The sequence below is a fragment of the Lipophrys pholis genome (genome assembly GCF_963383615.2).
Source record: "Lipophrys pholis genome assembly, chromosome: 22".
Lineage (NCBI taxonomy): Eukaryota > Metazoa > Chordata > Actinopteri > Blenniiformes > Blenniidae > Lipophrys > Lipophrys pholis.
Genome location: NC_137644.1, coordinates 10,359,333 through 10,375,155, shown reverse-complemented (window position 1 = coordinate 10,375,155; position 15,823 = coordinate 10,359,333). Strand labels below are relative to the sequence as shown.

Below are 15,823 nucleotides of genomic sequence, written 5' to 3'. Positions count from 1 at the left end.
GAACATTTACATTCAGGATAGTGGCTCAGACTTTATCATCCTTTGATTGTGAATAATGACACTCGATAAACCCACACATCTGTCAAGGTAATTACACATTATTATGATATCTAACAGAATAATAATGTGAAGAAAATGTCCAGTAAAATCAATAAATTGCTGGGAACTGTCCCCCCCCCCAAAAAAAACTTTTATCTGTCAGAAGTGATTAGTCACACTATGAGATATATCTATATTTCTGTATAAAACCCATCAGAGGCCCTTAACAACTCAATCTGGCAACAAACAGTAATAAAGAAGCTCAAGTGATGCGTGTGAGGCATAAAGATGTAAAAATGTGACGCTAAAGGAGCAAAATATTGAGATAATAATAAAGCGGAGAAACAAAGCGTCTAAAAATGCAACAATGAGGAAAAGTGAACTGAGCTTCTTTGACATGGGAGAGGAAAAAAATGGCAGCAGCTGCCTTCACTGCTTCACTTTGAACTTCTGACACTCACAAAAGAGCCAAACACGTGAAACATGTCGGCTCAGGCGCATAAAAACGTCCAAGAGCATCACACACTCTGCTGTGTTTTACCCCCGCACACACAAAGAGGGCAAATGTAGCAGTTTGTTCTCAGAAACACGTCCAGCTTCTCCCCCATCATTTCCCCCTGACACCCCACCACCAGAACACTGACGTCGGCCGACGATTGGCTGAGCCCAGAGAAGGGGCGGGACGAGTAAGTCAATGAGGGGTTGTGGGTTTAGATTGACGGGACGACAAGCCAATGGGCGGTGTGAGGAGGCTGAGTGGGGCGGGGCTTGTGAGAGTGCTGCGGAGCGGAGACTCTGGTAGTTTGACTGGAGCAGTCAGGCCCGCATGTCACTTTCCGGCTGGAGCTGCGTCGAGGTGAACCGTGCGGCGGCCGCAGCAGCACCATGGACAGAGGCAGGAGGAGGGCTCACTCAGCAGGATCCATCCGCCACCATGTCGGATCCGCCCGACTTGTTCCCCGTCCTTCTGCGGGGGTTCGCAGGCCTGAACCCGTCGCAGAGCCGCTGGATCCCTCCCCCCACCCGACAGGGGCTTCGCCCCCGTCTGCTGCTGCTGCTGCTCCCCATTTCACGGCTCAGCGGAGAAGTCCACAGAGAAGGAGCAGCAGGAGTATGAGGAGGCCGTGTGTGGTTCTGGTCGGTCTGATGTTGGAGGTCACCCCGAGGCGCCTCCACACACCTCCCCCCAAAAGTTTCACTCCATGTTTGATGGAGCCTGTTGAAGAGGGAGGGAGGAGGTGAAACAAGTCACTGACATGAAGGGAAAGAGGATGAAAAACCCACCCGGGATTCTTGTAAAAAGACACAAGTTAATAATAAAAACTAAAAAAAAAAGCATCACAACTGCAAAAGGTCACTAAAGAACAACAAAAACAGAAAAAGCCACAAAACAACACGTAGATATAATATCACTATAATCAGGTGTGCCAGCGCCCTCTGCTGGTCACAGTCAGTACACTAAGGGAGGAGTCCGGGTCGATGGAGGGGTCAACAAACCCCCTTTTTCTGATTAATGATGACCAGGTTGGTCTGAACTTAAAGGTACATCATCTAATGATTAACATTTCAATCTTAAAAACAGGAAAATAATGGGAACTCCAGTCACATCTCCTGTCAATCTGCTCAAAGGAATGAAGTTAGCATGCTAACAGCTAGCCAAAGACTTTTGAATGCACAAAAGTCTCATTCCAAATCCGCCTCTTTCTACTTATATGATAATGTAATATTTTGTTAATCTACTCAGTGTGGAACAACAGTGGGACTTCCCCCCTGGGATTAATAAAGTCGTTTTCTATTGTTTTCATGATCAGCAGGGAACTCTCAACATTCTCTCCAAAAGTTCAGTGTCAGTTTCTTTTAATTTCTGTTTCTATGTGATATAGAATCTAATCACGCAGCATGTTATTGTGCTATTTCTCTGTCACATAATCTTAGTCCACCTTGAGAAAGGTGAGGCTGTCAGTTTGATTGAGTGCTGCTGGGCTATATCCTTTTAATGTCTTCAGATAAAACAGTTCCTGAACTTCAAAAATTGAAAGGAATCCTGTTTGTCCAAACCATACATGTCGCATAAGTTATTCAAACAATAACACAATGGGCCAATTGCTGATATGATCCAGTCGGGCTGGTAAGAACCCAGGATAAGGTGGTCACCTTAACATTTTTACTTAATTTTGGTGCAGGAAGCTTTCAGAGAAAGATTTATTTATATTTCATGATGTTCGTTCAGTGTTTCCCACAGCTACGCAGGGATTGTATTGCTGTGTTTGTTAAAGATAACTGCGTAGTCTTTCATTTAGCAACATACGATGGAGATCTGTATCTGCACACATATTAATTGTCTGCTTCTCTATCAGAGATGCAATGCAAATGTATTTCCTGGCGTGTTAGTCATGCCAGGAAATACATCTTCTGGCTTAACGAATTAACTGACAAACATACATTAGAGTTACTGAGTGAGAAAGGTTATATAGCAGAATAATAGCACCAGTTTTAGTTTTGTTGATCTGTTTCCTAATACAAAAGTTCCTCCTTGTGTCGTGTTTGTCTGTTTTTTTATGATCTTTCAAAAAAGAGAAGAGTTTCTAATCTGTTTGTCCAATGTAATCCTAAACAAATTATAATCTGGATTTACTGGCACTGGCAGATCGGTTTCCTGTAAAGCCCAGTTCATCCCTTTCTTTGATGTTTTGCGATTACTGATATTCATAAATTTAAACTGATTGATAACTTTTCAGTTTTCCATATTCAATCTTTCGTCATTGGTGAAATAGCTCATCATTCCTTTCTTTATTAGAAGAAAAACATTTTCTAAAGAGTTCAGTCGTGTGTTACCTGGATTGTCTAAAGAGTAAAATTAATTAGAATCTGTTGCTTTGTGTATCTCACACAGATGAAATATGGTGAATGTGTGTATTTCATCTGAGTTTATTCTGTTTATACCTTCTTAAAAGTCTATTTTATGCTTTTTTTCTTTTTGCTGAAAGCCAGGACTTCCAAATGCAATTTCGTTGTGCGGATGGAAGCATATGCATAATACCAATAAAATGATTCTGATGACCACCGATTGTATTTGTGACAGGATCATAAAAAGACTCACGCCAACTTTGTTTCAGTTCTTCACTTCAAATTTAATCTCTTTGTTGTTTAACCTCCCTCATCTGGTTTGCGTTTGAGCTTTTCTTCTCTGGTATTTGTGCTTGTTCCAGAGTCTACAGTTTGTCTTTTTCTTGTTGTCCTGTAAATAAATCTCTGAATTGGATCCCATTGAGCTTATTAAGATGAAATCATTCCACAAAACATGCCCCATTCAGACTCCACAGTGTTTCCACAGAGATGGAATCCCTCTGATTTAATTCTAAATATTTCAACCTGTGTAAACCTTTACCGTACGTGAGGAAAAGGTCTCTTTTTGAACACTCCGTGACTTTTAGATCTGAGTTGTGGAACTGTAGTCAAGTTTTTTCCTGACACAGAATCCAGGACCTGCTCTTTGTTTCGTTTCGTTTCTTGCTCCTTCCATTAGCTGGTGGCCAGCTGGCCGGGGGCCTCCCGTGGCCGCTCGGGCCCTCAGCTCGCTGCCGTCTTTCTGCAGCACCTGTTCATGTTTGGTTGGCACCACTGAAAGCTTGGAGAGCCGCCATCTGCTGCCCTGCTCTGTACCATTCACCCCCCAGTAGTAGTTTGGCCTAAAATTTATATGCAATACAACGCTTTTCTACAAAACACGGGCAAAAAGAAAAAAAATATGCTGCAGATACAAAACAAATGTCAAGAAACACAAAACATAAAGATAACTTTACAATATGTTAAAAGAAGACTTGCTAAAATATAAAACTTTTGCATCTCTTTTAGCCAGATGACTTATGACACACTTTCAAGGTTTGGGTAAGAAAAATGTGACATTTGTGTGGAAAAAAGTCCTGAATAATGAAAATGCTGAATTTGTCTCTGCAAATGCATTAGTATTATGGCAAGAATAGCCTACTTTCAAGTGAAAGCAACAAAAATGGTCTCTTATTAGTCCTTCATTGTGCTTTTTGATGATTTATGATTTATTTTTGAATAAAAAATTGATTTTACTTACTTATTAAACTTATCTTATTTCTTATACTTTTCTTCATTATTTGTTTTAACGCATTTCGTTAATTTCTTCTGAAGCTTTAATGTATTTCTTTATTCTGTATTTCTTTAATTTCTTTGTAAAGCAGTGTGAATTGCCTTGTGTTTGATTGGTGCTCTAAATAAATTTGCCTTGCCTCTATTATTGTCAGTTTTACATTTTACAGGTTATTCCATGTTAGCTGTTGCACTATATTGTCGGACTATAAGTCCCATGCACCCCGGCTGGCTGGCCGCTGCTGCGCGTGCGCGTAGAGGCGGGGCGCGGGAACACACGCGGATGTACTATCCGCTGTAAAATGGCGGTGTGTGCGGGTCGCTTTTAGCCTCGAAGCCGGTCCTTTTATCACACGGTAGAGACGCACCGAGAACTGCCCCGAGCCGCGAGGTGGACACTTAAAGACGGACGTCTGAATCTACATTCCAAAGGAGGTGCGTCAATTTAACGGTGGACAGAAAAAGAACCCGGAACCGGCGGTTTTCCCCGTTTCACGCGACGTTAGCGGCTAAATGCTAACCGAGCGGGCCGGTTCACGATGCGGTCAGTTCGCACCGCGGCTAATTTAACAGGCTAATAGCACGGGGACTGTTCCCACGGCCTTGAATTACAAGAGTAACCAGTTAACTATTGACCTAACAAAGACTTCAGTTACCCTCTTTACCTGAGCGGAAGGTGTGTCTGGGAGCTAACTTGGGGTAGTCACCTGCCCGCTCCGTCACGGTGAACTTTAACCAGAGGTTGAGCTACACGAACAGGTCTCAAAAAGGCGATTTAGCTATGAACTGATATTTAATTAAACACTAACAACTCCGACTAATCTATTAACTGCTGTTAGAGTGTTAAAAATGTCTGGAACAAATCATTCATCACCGGAGGCTCAATGAAGAACGGCAGTCTCTTGAAGTAACTGAAGTTTACCAGGTTACTGATGGTGTCATTTCGATGGTTGTATCAGGATTGAAACTCGTAAAAAGAGTTTAATCACATTCTCTCTCACACATACCATGCGAGGGACTCAATCCATCCACTCAATTTGGGGTTCAGTGTCTTGCTCAAGAACATATGGACAGGGCGAGATGGGGAATTGAATCTGCAACCTTCCGACTGAGAGACGATCACTCTAACAACCAGGCCACAGCAGCCCGAGAAAAGCCACATCTGGTTCGTGAACCAAAACTGGATGTAAAATGAGAATACCTTAAAACAAAACATCTCTCAGCGACTAAAATAACAAGTTTGTATCACTGGTCAATAAACTAACCAGCCTAGTCGAGAGAAAAGTCTTCCAACCTCAACCAACCAACTTACTTTGTGTTTTAGTGTTGATTTACACGCCGACGGTGCCTGGAGTCACTGAAAACGCAACTTTTCGAAAACACTCCCAACCCTGTCTCCCGGAAACCTATTGAAATGCAACTTTTCGACAACGCTGCTACACACCACAGCCTTAGTAATTAGTTCTGCACATGAGCGAGTGGTTGGACAATAACAACAATGGCGTCCTGTGTGTTTCAGGTCAGGGCGATGGCGAAGAGGATTGCCGATAAGGAGCTGACGGACAGAAACTGGGATCAGGAGGAAGAGGGCGAGGAGGTGAGTGCTGTTCTGCCACACTGCATGCTGGGAGGTAAACGGGAAGTCAGTTGCTGACATGTGACCTGTACTTCTTGTCAGGCGGGGACGTTCTCACTCGCCAGTCAGGACGTCCTGAAGAGTCGAGCGATGAAGAGGGCCAAACGCAGGAACACAGGAGCAGAGGTACCTCTTCTTCCTCTCCGTCTCCTCTTCCTCACCTTCTTTTCCTCACCTCCTCATTCCTCCTGTGTTTGTGTTTCAGGGTGAAGGAGGCGGAGCGTTCAAAAGTTTTAAAGGTTTTTCTCTGACCTCGCTTGGAGGCGGGGCCTCTCCTGCTGGGGGCGTGGCCTCATCAGGAGGGGCGTCGTTGCCGTTCTCCGGCTTCGGTAACGGTGGCGGCTTCAAAGGTCCGTTAGGTCTGACCAACGGGACCAGCAGCTCTCCGACGTTCGGAGGCTTCTCGGGTCTGCCCACCTCCTCCTCTGGACCCGGTAAGCAAACATAGCCGCTCTCCGTTGCCGCAGAGTGCACTTCCTGTCTGTCTTCCTCCTCTCACAGCTCCACCTCCTCCTCTCAGGTCTGACCTTCACCAGCCCCGCCCCTGCAGACACAAAGCAGACGAATGGCTCCACCCCGCCACCGCCTCAGACCTCCTGCTACAGCGGTACAGCAGGAGGAGCAGGGGGGAGCAGTAAGGAGTACCGGCGGCAGCTGACGGCGCTCAATGTGTCTGTACGAGACTGGATCACCAAACATGTCAACGACAACCCGCTGTGTGACCTCAACCCCATCTTCAGAGACTACGAGCGCCACCTGGCCTCCATCGAGAAGCAGTATGGCGCCACGCCGGCCGACGGAGGCGCAGAGGAGAAGAAGCAGGATGCAGCCTCCTCCTCTGCTCCTACTGCTACTGCTCCTCCCTCCTCCTCCTCCTCCCCATTCTCCTTCAGTAAAACAGAAGAGAAGAGCACCTCCTCCCCTCTCCCCACCGGAGTCTCCTTTAAGTTTGGTCAGAAGGTCGACAGCTCGGTCCTCGGCTCCTTAGGCTCCGCCCCCAGCTTCTCCTTCTCCACCTCCTCCTCATCATCCGGCCCCTCGCTGTTCGGAGGAGCCGCCGCGCCGCTGTCATTCAGCGGGACGAAGACAGACGACACTCAGCCTGCAGGTCAGTCAAGTGCAGAGGAAGTGAGGTCAGGGAGTTTTAAGGTCAAAGGTGAAACAGTCAGCAGCTTGACACTTAGTTTTCTCACTAAAGATGAACCCAAATCGATCTGATGTGATTGAAAACAAGAACCTCTGAATCTGATTGTAAATATTTTCAGCGGATGAGAATGCAGAAGAGTCAGAGGAGCCGCCCAAACCCGAAGTCAAGGAGGTGAAGGAAGACGACGCCTTCTACTCAAAAAAGTACGTCTGCGTTTCTCTTGTTCTCGTGCTAAAAGTTCAAGCTTGTGACTGTTCGAAAGCAAAGCTGCTCTCTGCTCACGTCTGTCACTGATTCGTGTGCACAGGTGTAAGATGTTCTACAAAAAAGAAGCAGAGTTCAAGGAGAAAGGTGTTGGAACGCTGCACCTGAAAGAGACGGCCGAGGGCAAAACACAGATGATCATCCGTGCTGACACCAACCTGGGTAAACAAACCAAGGCACTGCTACACACACACACACACACACACACGCACACGACTGAAACGTGTTTCTAACTTGCCCTGATGCGACTGTCGTCCAGGTAACATCCTGCTGAACATCCTGGTAGCGCCCTCCATGCCGTGCTCGCGGGTCGGGAAGAACAACGTGATGGTGGTGTGCGTTCCAAATCCGCCGCTGTACGACAAGAGCCCCAGTAGCCCCATACCGCTGCTGATCCGCGTGAAAACCGCTGAGGACGCCGACGAGCTGCACAAGATCCTGGAAGAGAAGAAGAGCTGAACCCCCACCCCCATTTCACTGTAGATCCCTCCCACTTATCTGCAGGCCCCTCCCACCCCTCACAACACCACACCCCTCATCATGTGACTCCGCCCCCTCTGATCTAGCGGTTGTGTCAAATGACTTTTGTGGTCATACTGTGAAACGTTTAAATCCCCCCCTCCCTCCTCACACAGCTGTATTTTTTTCTTTTGGGGGGGGCGCTCTGGATAAAGAAGGGCAAGTCAATTTGGTTTTACAAATTACCCCCTGCAGCCAGCGCTGACTTACTGTTTAACTTTTTTTGGTGGGGAACTATTTATCACAGGGGAGGGATTTCTGCTGAATCTCACTTCCTGTAAAGATCTTTTTTTTTTTTAAGTGTCCTTTGTGTGGCCGAGGGTCCGTCCTTCAGGAAACACCCCGTCATCATTCAGCTGCATTCGTAAAGACGTTTTATCGCAATAAAAAGGAGGGAAAACACCATTTGCTTTTTATTTCCAATACTTTTTTGATGGATAAAACTTCTTAAAGGTACAGTACGTCAGATTTACAAATTAGATAAAGCTTCAGACTAAAACACTGGTAATTTTATTGTAACACTGTAAAGAAGTGCAGAATTCTATCAACCATTGTGTGTGAAGTGACCTGGTTTGTCCAGCGGGGGGTGCTGCAGCAGCACCGTGAGTAAAACACGCAGAGGCAGAATTTTTCTGCGAACGTGTATTTGAATAAATAAATTAAGGTAAAGGTACAGAGTCCGGTAACAGAAGATCAGACGATAACATGCACGCTAATCGTGAGTGAGCAAAAGCTGTGATGTCAGCAATGTCACAATGTTCTGAGCATACAAAAAGAAAAAAAAAAAAAGCTCAAAGCGTTTTACAGTGCAAATGTGATCAAACCGCTCCGTGTGGTACATTCAGCCCGAGGCGCTAACAGCTATCGCTTAACACCGAGGAGCCGAGTGATCAGGATCCATTAGTCAGCCTGGGATCCGTCGGCTCGATTCAAAGTCCTGTGAGCGAAATTCACCATCAAACACGACACGAAGAGGAAAACAGTGAGACTTCGATCCACGGCGGCGTCGATACTCGACTGTCTCTGCTGAGCGACTCAAAACAAACCATCCAGGAAAGACTTGATCCCTTAGTTAGAAATCTGATGGGGGGGGGGGGTGAAGAAGACAAAGGTGGAGCAGAGGAGGGGGAGAAAGAAGGGGTGAGGTGATCGAGAGGAGGGGGAGGTGGTGATCAAGGGGAGGAGGTCACCCAGGTGAGGTTTAAGGCTTGAGGATCCCACAAGACAAACAAAAAGCGTCACTTCCTGTTTCTTCCCTTTGAATCTTCAGGTTTTTCAGGTTAAAAGTATCCAGTTTTGTCCGAGTCGCCCTTTCATAATAAAGCTTGAAAACCTCGAGCTTCCTGTGAGGGAGTTAAGTTTGTATCCTTCAGTGTCTTATAAAATCTGTGAAAAGTGGACTGCTGGCGGATCATCTTCATCATCCTCGTCTTCCTCCTGGTGGTCCGACAGCCGGGGCGGAGTCTTGTGTTCTAATTAAATCAAGAAAAATGTTGCTTCCTCATCAGTTAAAGAAATATAATCATCTATATTTTTTACATAAACATTTGTTAAAATTTTCCAGACTACTTTCCATGAATTTGTCTTTTAAAGAACTAATATTTAAATTTTTTGAATTTCTTTGAAGGTAAAAACTTTTTACTATTTGAAAACTTTATTGATAAATTGAATTTAAAAAGATGATTTTATTTTAAATAAATTATATTTCTAATTGAATGTTGCCAAAAATATTAGATTTTCTTTTCGAACATTATGACAGAATTCTGTTCATGTTAAACTATTTAACTTTAAGTATTTTCACGTTCACATATTTTGCAATGTAAACTGATATTTTTATTTAATATTTCATTCAATGCAACTTTACAAATATTTCAAAATTTACTTTGAAATTTTTCCCCAAACCTATTTTTATGGCAAAGTATTAGACAAACTAATTTCTGGGTTTCAGTACAGGAAAAAAAACATTAAAATAAAAAAACATTTATCAGATTTTTTCCTATTAAATAACTTTCGTTAACTTGGTCTCGACATAAGAGTAATGACTAACATTTCCTGTAAAAACCAGCGAGACGTGACTGATTATTAAAGACTTCATGTTTTCAGCTCAGATTGAAGCTAAAATATACATTTTTGTACCTGATTGGTTCAAGTCTGTGACCCCGCCCTGACTCCGCCCACTGGCACATCCTCTGTCCTCTGACCCTGCCCTCTGGCTCCGCCCCCTGCTGGGTGACTGCGTGGAAGTGATGAAGCAGCAGATTTTGACACCAAAACACATTTCTTCACTTCCCGTCTCCGCTCACACCGACGGCCTGGCTGGAGGAGGAGGAGGAGGAGGAGGAGGAGGCACTTCTCGGACAGCTGGTTTGACTGTGTGTGTGTGTGTGCGAGTGTTGAGTGTAGACACCAGGGGGCGCAGCTGTGGTCTCTGAGACAGGAGGCACTTGGTAGTGAAGCTCTGAGGTCTCACGCTGCTACGTCATCAGGATGGGCTTCTGCCTCACCTCCAGGATGTCTGAGACACACACACACACACACACACACACACACACACACACACAGAATCAGACTTAACTCGTCAACTTAACTGACGACATGTCATTTACAGTAAACAAACAAGTTTGTATGTGTGTGTGTGTGTGTGTTTCTGACCGGTGGTGATGCGGTGCAGTGGCAGGGTGACGTAGGTCAGGTGCGAGTACAGCAGGAAGAAATCCTCGGTTCGGTTCAGTTTGAGCCACGAGCCGACCAGCGAGCGTCCGGTCCCGGAGAGCGAGCGCGAGCGCAGGTTTGTGGCCGAGTGCAGGTCTGACGACACACAACAGGAACACAGTCAGACACTGGTTCTGGTTCTGGTTCAGGCTAAAGTCTCGGTTCAGGTCCAGATGGACTTGTTCAGGTAGTGAGGTTTTGGTCTAGTTCAGGTTCAGGTGGTCCAGTTTGAGTCAAAGTCCCGGTTCAGGTCCAGTGAGGATCACCTTCTTGGTCCTCCTCCCTGAAGAACTCCTCGCTGTCGTTGGCCGAGTGGGACTTCTTCATCTCTGCGATCCGGTTTCGCGGCACTTTTCTCCTCAGAGACGGCGAGAAGAAGGAGGGCCGGTTCCTTTCCGGGGTCGGAGGCGTACTGAAGGAGGTCACCTGAGGGCGGAGCCACAGAGCACCGTCAGCCGTCGCCCTCTCGCCTGTGATGTCACACGTTGGGGCGGGGGGAGGGGGGGGGGCATTTTTCCTCACCCTCTCGTGCACTGGGGACACCTGGTCCTCCTCGGTACCGCAGGGGGACGTGTCTCCGGTGGGCACCCTGCTGACGGCCATCTCGGCGTGACCTTTGCCCTGAGGCCCCTTCATCCTCACGAACTCCATGTTGTTGTATTTGTAGAAGCCGAACGACATTCGCTGCGCCATTTTAGCAGCAACGCTAACCTGCAGCACGCCACACAGACAATCTGCTGAAACCGCCGATACCAACCTGAAGGAGCTGTGCGTCCTCAGCATTGAGTCTCCGGGGTTCTCACTCGGTTGTCGTAGACCTTCTTGAGCGCCTCGTAGCGGATGGAGCCCTGGAAGATGACGCCCTGGAAAGTGTTGCTCTTGTCGCTCGCCACCAGCTCCACGCAGACCATCTCCCCCTCCCCCACCGTCATGTCGCTGAACACCTGAACACACACACACACACACACCCCTGCACCGTTACCATGACGACATCCAATCGGCGGCCGACGTGTTGGGAGAGGCGCGCTCACCTCCTCGAAGTTGTCGATCATGAAGAAGATGTTTGGGTAGCTCATCTTGGACTCCTCGCCTTTGCTGTCCATGGCGTGTTTACTGGGCGACGCGAACACTTCCTGCAGAGCGGCACAGACAAAACGGCGTGAGGGAGGAGCCAGGCAGCGGAAACCAGAGCCGGCCAGTTGACCAGGTTTCCCACCTGACACTTCTTCTTGTGGATGTGGATGTCTCCCGCGTCGGAGCGCGTGCACACGGCACACGTCACCACGTAATCCAGCTGAAAGCAGCAACAACAACAAAGATTCAGAGAGCAGAGCCGGGACTTCATCCAGGTACCGAACCGGCTCAGATCTGGTCTGACCTTCTGCAGGATCAGGTTCAGGTAGACGCTCTCCTCCCAGTCGATGTCGGGGTCTCCGAGGCCCGGGAGCTTTTTAGAGTCCCTCCGGTAGACCTCCACCTCCACCTGGAACACAAGGAGCATCAACACCTGCACCTCCTCCTCCACCTCCTGCTGCTGCTGCTTCTCACAGTCACGGAGTGTGTTCAGAAGTTGCGCGCACACGTTTCCATGGCAACCGTCAACGCGGGCCGACATACAGTTGTATTCAAAACAATAGCCGCGTGCTTAAAAATGTGAATCCTTATAATTATTTTTATTTCAATCACAGATTCCTGTGAATCACTAAATTAATGTTTAGTTGTGTCACCAGTGTTTCTGAGAACTGCCTTGCATCATGAGGTAACATTGTGAGCAGGTATTCCAACCGACTACATTCCATAAATCCTCCGTCTTTCTTTAATGTGCTCCAGAAAACGGAACAAAGACATTTATCATGTCCGAACAGGTTTTCTATCGGATCACGGTCGGGGGTTTTGCTGGCCACTCCTCAGCGTTCATTTTGTTGGTCTGAAACCAAGACGCTGCTCGCTTACTGGTGTGTTTGGGTTTGTTGTCTTGGTGAATCTCCCATTTCAAAAGGGATTCCACCAGCCTGTAAGGCGTTTCTCCGTTTCTCTTCGGGCTAATCAATGCGTTCTTTGACAGATTCGATCCTCTTCATCGTGTCCTTGGCCGAGTCGTTGCCGTTCTGGCTGTTCATAGAACCATTCAAAGGATAGACATTCATTTTCTCCCACGTCTCTCAGCTTACGCTTTCCATTTTAAAGCATTGGAGATCATTTTTCTTTATACGTTTTCACCTCACCTGAGAGTGCGTGTGTGTGTGTGTGTGTGTGTGTGTGTGTGTGTGTGTGTGTGTGTGTGTGTGTGTGTGTGTGTACCTTCTTTCCCTCTGAAGTGTGTGTGTTGACGTATGACAGCTTCCTGCGAACGTAGAACAGCATGTCGTCCTGTCGAGGAGTCCATTTCTCCATGAAGTATGTGGAGAACATCCAGGTCCAGAACACAATACGGTCATCTTTGAAGCAGCCTACACACACACGCACACACACACACACACACACACACACACGCACACACAGAGTCAGAAAAAAGAAAGATCGTAGGAGAGAAAACTCTTGAAGCAAACAAGAGATCAGAAACCAGCCTGATCAATGCAGTAACTCCACTTTGTACCAGCAGGTGGCGCAGGTGGGAACACCTGGAACCACAGAGACTAAGTGCTGCCCCCCTGTGTACGGAGGTGGAATCACATGGAACTCTAACATCTTGACGAGGAAGACGACGTTATTTCTTTCAATTTGTTTTTGTTCACTTCAACATCTTATTTTGGGGAAATTTTTCTAATATTTATATTAATCATTAATTACAGCATTCTGGCTGCTTTCACCTTGTTTAGATGTATGAATCTCCCAGTCTCATGAAGAAACAATAGCTTCAAATAATAAAAATAAGACAAATGTAACAACATTTCATGCTTTTCAAGAGTGTCCCTGACTCCAGGCGGTGGCTTTGTCTTTAAATATTTACTGTCCGTGACCCGAGGTCACCTGCTGCTGTATCTGAATCCAAACTCTTCCTCTGGCTCACGGCTGTTTGATGCTGCCCACAAACATCACCACAGGTGTTCTCCACACAGGTAGCTGCACTGTCACCCCGCAACTGCTCGCCACTCCGACATGAAGGAGCAGCAACATTAACAAAAGCCACAGCACCATCGCCACCCTCATTAGCATCAGCCGTGTTAGCAGCAGTAGCACCAATGTCATTTGATCGTATTGATCAGAACATCCTACTGCAGATAATTTAACATATCATCGGGGGTTAAAGGTACGGCACTAAACTGGTTTCAATAATATTTATCAGAGAGATTCCACTTTGCTCCACTTAATGACTCTTCAGCTCAGATTGAATGTAAACATGGAGTTCCACAAGGTTCTGTGCTCGGTCCAATACTCTTCACATTATACATGTTGGGGATAATGTATCAACTTGTCAAAGCTTGTCTATGAAACATAAAAGCCTGGATGAGATCGTAACTTTCTGCTTTTTAACGCTGATAAAAGAGAAATGTTTCTATTTAGCCCAAAACATCAGAGAGAGAAATGATCTAAACATCTGGTAACACTGGAAGGCATTACTTTGACCTCCAGTCGCACTGTGAAGAACCTGGGAGTTAGTTCTGACCATGACTGAGCCTTCAACTTCCACCTTAAACACCTGTAAATTCTAAAAATCGGGAATATGTTGACTCAGACTGACACGGAGAAATTAATCAAAAGCAGCAGCGAGAGTCCTGACGGGAACCAGCAGGAGAGATCACATCACTCCAATATTGGCTTCCTGTTGAAGAAAGAATCTAAAGGTCTCCTTTCTTTCTCTCCATACAGTGGCGATACACTATTACAAAATATCACTAACATTCAGTCTCTCTCCTGTTTCCTGTGCTTTCTCTCTGCCTTCCTGTAGGATCTCTGACAGTGGAGCTGAAGGTCTGTGGTCTGAGGCGACATCACGTCTGCAGCAAGTGGATTTTTCTTTTCATCCTCTAACCCAATCAGAACAGCAGAAAATATCCCCTTCTGAGTCTGGTTCTTCAGGTTTCTTCCTCGTAAAAGGAAGTTTTTTTTTCTTTCCACCAAATACATGTTCATATGGAAAAAAATGTTGTCTCTGTAAAAGTGTCTTGATGACAGTGTAGTATTTGGCGCTATATTAAAAAAAAGGTGTCGACACACATTTAAGCACACAGACAACCAGCAAAGTCTTGTTAAACAAGCTGGTGGGGGGTCAACAAGACCCTCGGCCGCCACCAGATACCCCCTGAGCACCACTTTGTGTGGTTGCTACCAATGGGTCAAGAACTTTCCCCGAAGGGAGAGTAATATAGATAGATAGATAGATAAATTATCACCAAAAGAAAATTCTAAACAGAAACACCAGAAGGAAGCAGAGAAAAAAGGGATAAAAAAAAAGGAAACTACATGAAGGAACCAAGGAGGCACGAGGAGAACTAAAAAACACACATGGGGGAAAAATGAAACAACATAAAAGAAAGCAAAGGAGACTCCAAGTAATTGATACTCTGAAGGGTAGATGGGTTACTAGGTACTGCAAATAGAAAGTAACTAGTTGCTTTGACTTTGTTACAGTACCCAGTCTGACCCTGACCCTGGACCCTGACCCTGAACCTGGACCCTGATCCACGACCAGTTCCCCGGGCCTCAGACTGCCAGACCCACCGATCCCGCTGATCTCCTGCCGGTTGTTCAGGCGGCTCCGCTCGTCCGCGATGGCCTTCAGCATCTGCTGCAGAGATCCGTCCAGCTCTCCGTTCTCCTCCTCCGCGGGTCCGACAGCCTTACACAAATCGGGGAAGGACGCCATCTCCGGACTGGGATCATGACAGTCCGGGCTAACGGTAACGGGCACGGAGAGGAGCAGCAGCAGGAGGAGGAGGAGGAGGAGAGGAGGTCCTCCCCCCGGTTCTCCCTCTGATTCACCCCGGGGATCACACTCCAATGACAGGAGTCCGGACCGACGCGTCAGGCGGAGTTAAGCCGATGAAAAGGCGGAGGCAGGCCGGGCCGGTGCTGAGGGAGAGTCCGGTCCTTCCTCTGTGGATCAGCTGGAAACACCCCTCACACTTCCTGGAAAAACACGAGGCTCTTAAAGGCGCAGAACACCGTCGCACGGATCGAACAGCGAGCAGGTGTTACGGGAGGGAGCGTCACCCTGATAATCAAGTAACACGGAAAACCCGCACACTAATGACATTATGTCTGTTTTTTGTTGTTGTTTTTCGCTTCACAATTTACATATAAGTCAATTCAAAAACACCGAAACATACTACCCGACAATTTTATTTTTAAAATATTTTTCGTATTTTAAAACATTTAACATGCTTATTTTACGCAATGTAAGAATATCTGAATAAACTATTGTTCTTTCATAATAAATGGTCATT

At 46.4% G+C, this 15,823-nt stretch overlaps 2 protein-coding genes across 3 annotated transcripts; one reads left to right on the top strand and one right to left on the bottom strand.

Annotated features, from left to right (window-relative positions):
• The first annotated feature begins 4,429 nt into the window (after positions 1–4,429).
• nup50 (nucleoporin 50) lies at positions 4,430–8,264 on the top strand. Its single transcript, XM_080492117.1, has 8 exons — positions 4,430–4,593; positions 5,678–5,755; positions 5,837–5,920; positions 6,000–6,228; positions 6,315–6,902; positions 7,060–7,144; positions 7,249–7,367; positions 7,465–8,264. The coding sequence occupies exons 2-8, from the start codon at positions 5,687–5,689 to the stop codon at positions 7,662–7,664; spliced, it is 1,374 nt and encodes a 457-aa protein (XP_080348243.1). The 5' UTR covers positions 4,430–4,593; positions 5,678–5,686; the 3' UTR covers positions 7,665–8,264.
• Positions 8,125–15,501, bottom strand: kiaa0930. 2 transcript variants are annotated; one of them, XR_013936485.1, is made up of 11 exons: positions 15,099–15,501; positions 12,738–12,886; positions 11,815–11,919; positions 11,653–11,730; positions 11,468–11,569; positions 11,240–11,380; positions 10,959–11,147; positions 10,703–10,862; positions 10,377–10,532; positions 9,861–10,239; positions 8,125–9,196 (listed from the first exon to the last, which is right to left on the bottom strand). XR_013936485.1 is itself a non-coding variant. In XM_080492122.1 (10 exons), exons 1-10 carry the CDS (start codon positions 15,241–15,243, stop codon positions 10,199–10,201), a joined length of 1,266 nt encoding a protein of 421 aa, XP_080348248.1. In that variant the 5' UTR covers positions 15,244–15,477; the 3' UTR covers positions 9,539–10,198. The 2 variants fall into 2 exon arrangements, 1 of the variants encoding a protein (XP_080348248.1); XM_080492122.1 differs by lacking the exon at positions 8,125–9,196 and having other exon boundaries at positions 9,539–10,239; positions 15,099–15,477.
• Positions 15,502–15,823: the final 322 nt, after the last annotated feature.

Coding starts and splice junctions, on each gene's coding strand:
- nup50 (XM_080492117.1), top strand. CDS start 5,687: ATGGCGAAGAGGATTGCCGATAAGGAGCTGACGGACAGAAACTGGGAT. Junction 5,921..5,999: donor GCAGGAACACAGGAGCAGAG/GTACCTCTTCTT, acceptor TTTGTGTTTCAG/GGTGAAGGAGGCGGAGCGTT. Junction 6,229..6,314: donor CACCTCCTCCTCTGGACCCG/GTAAGCAAACAT, acceptor TCCTCCTCTCAG/GTCTGACCTTCACCAGCCCC.
- kiaa0930 (XM_080492122.1), bottom strand. CDS start 15,243: ATGGCGTCCTTCCCCGATTTGTGTAAGGCTGTCGGACCCGCGGAGGAG. Junction 10,863..10,958: donor TGTCCCCAGTGCACGAGAGG/GTGAGGAAAAAT, acceptor CTCCGCCCTCAG/GTGACCTCCTTCAGTACGCC. Junction 10,240..10,376: donor ACTGCACCGCATCACCACCG/GTCAGAAACACA, acceptor TGTGTGTCTCAG/ACATCCTGGAGGTGAGGCAG.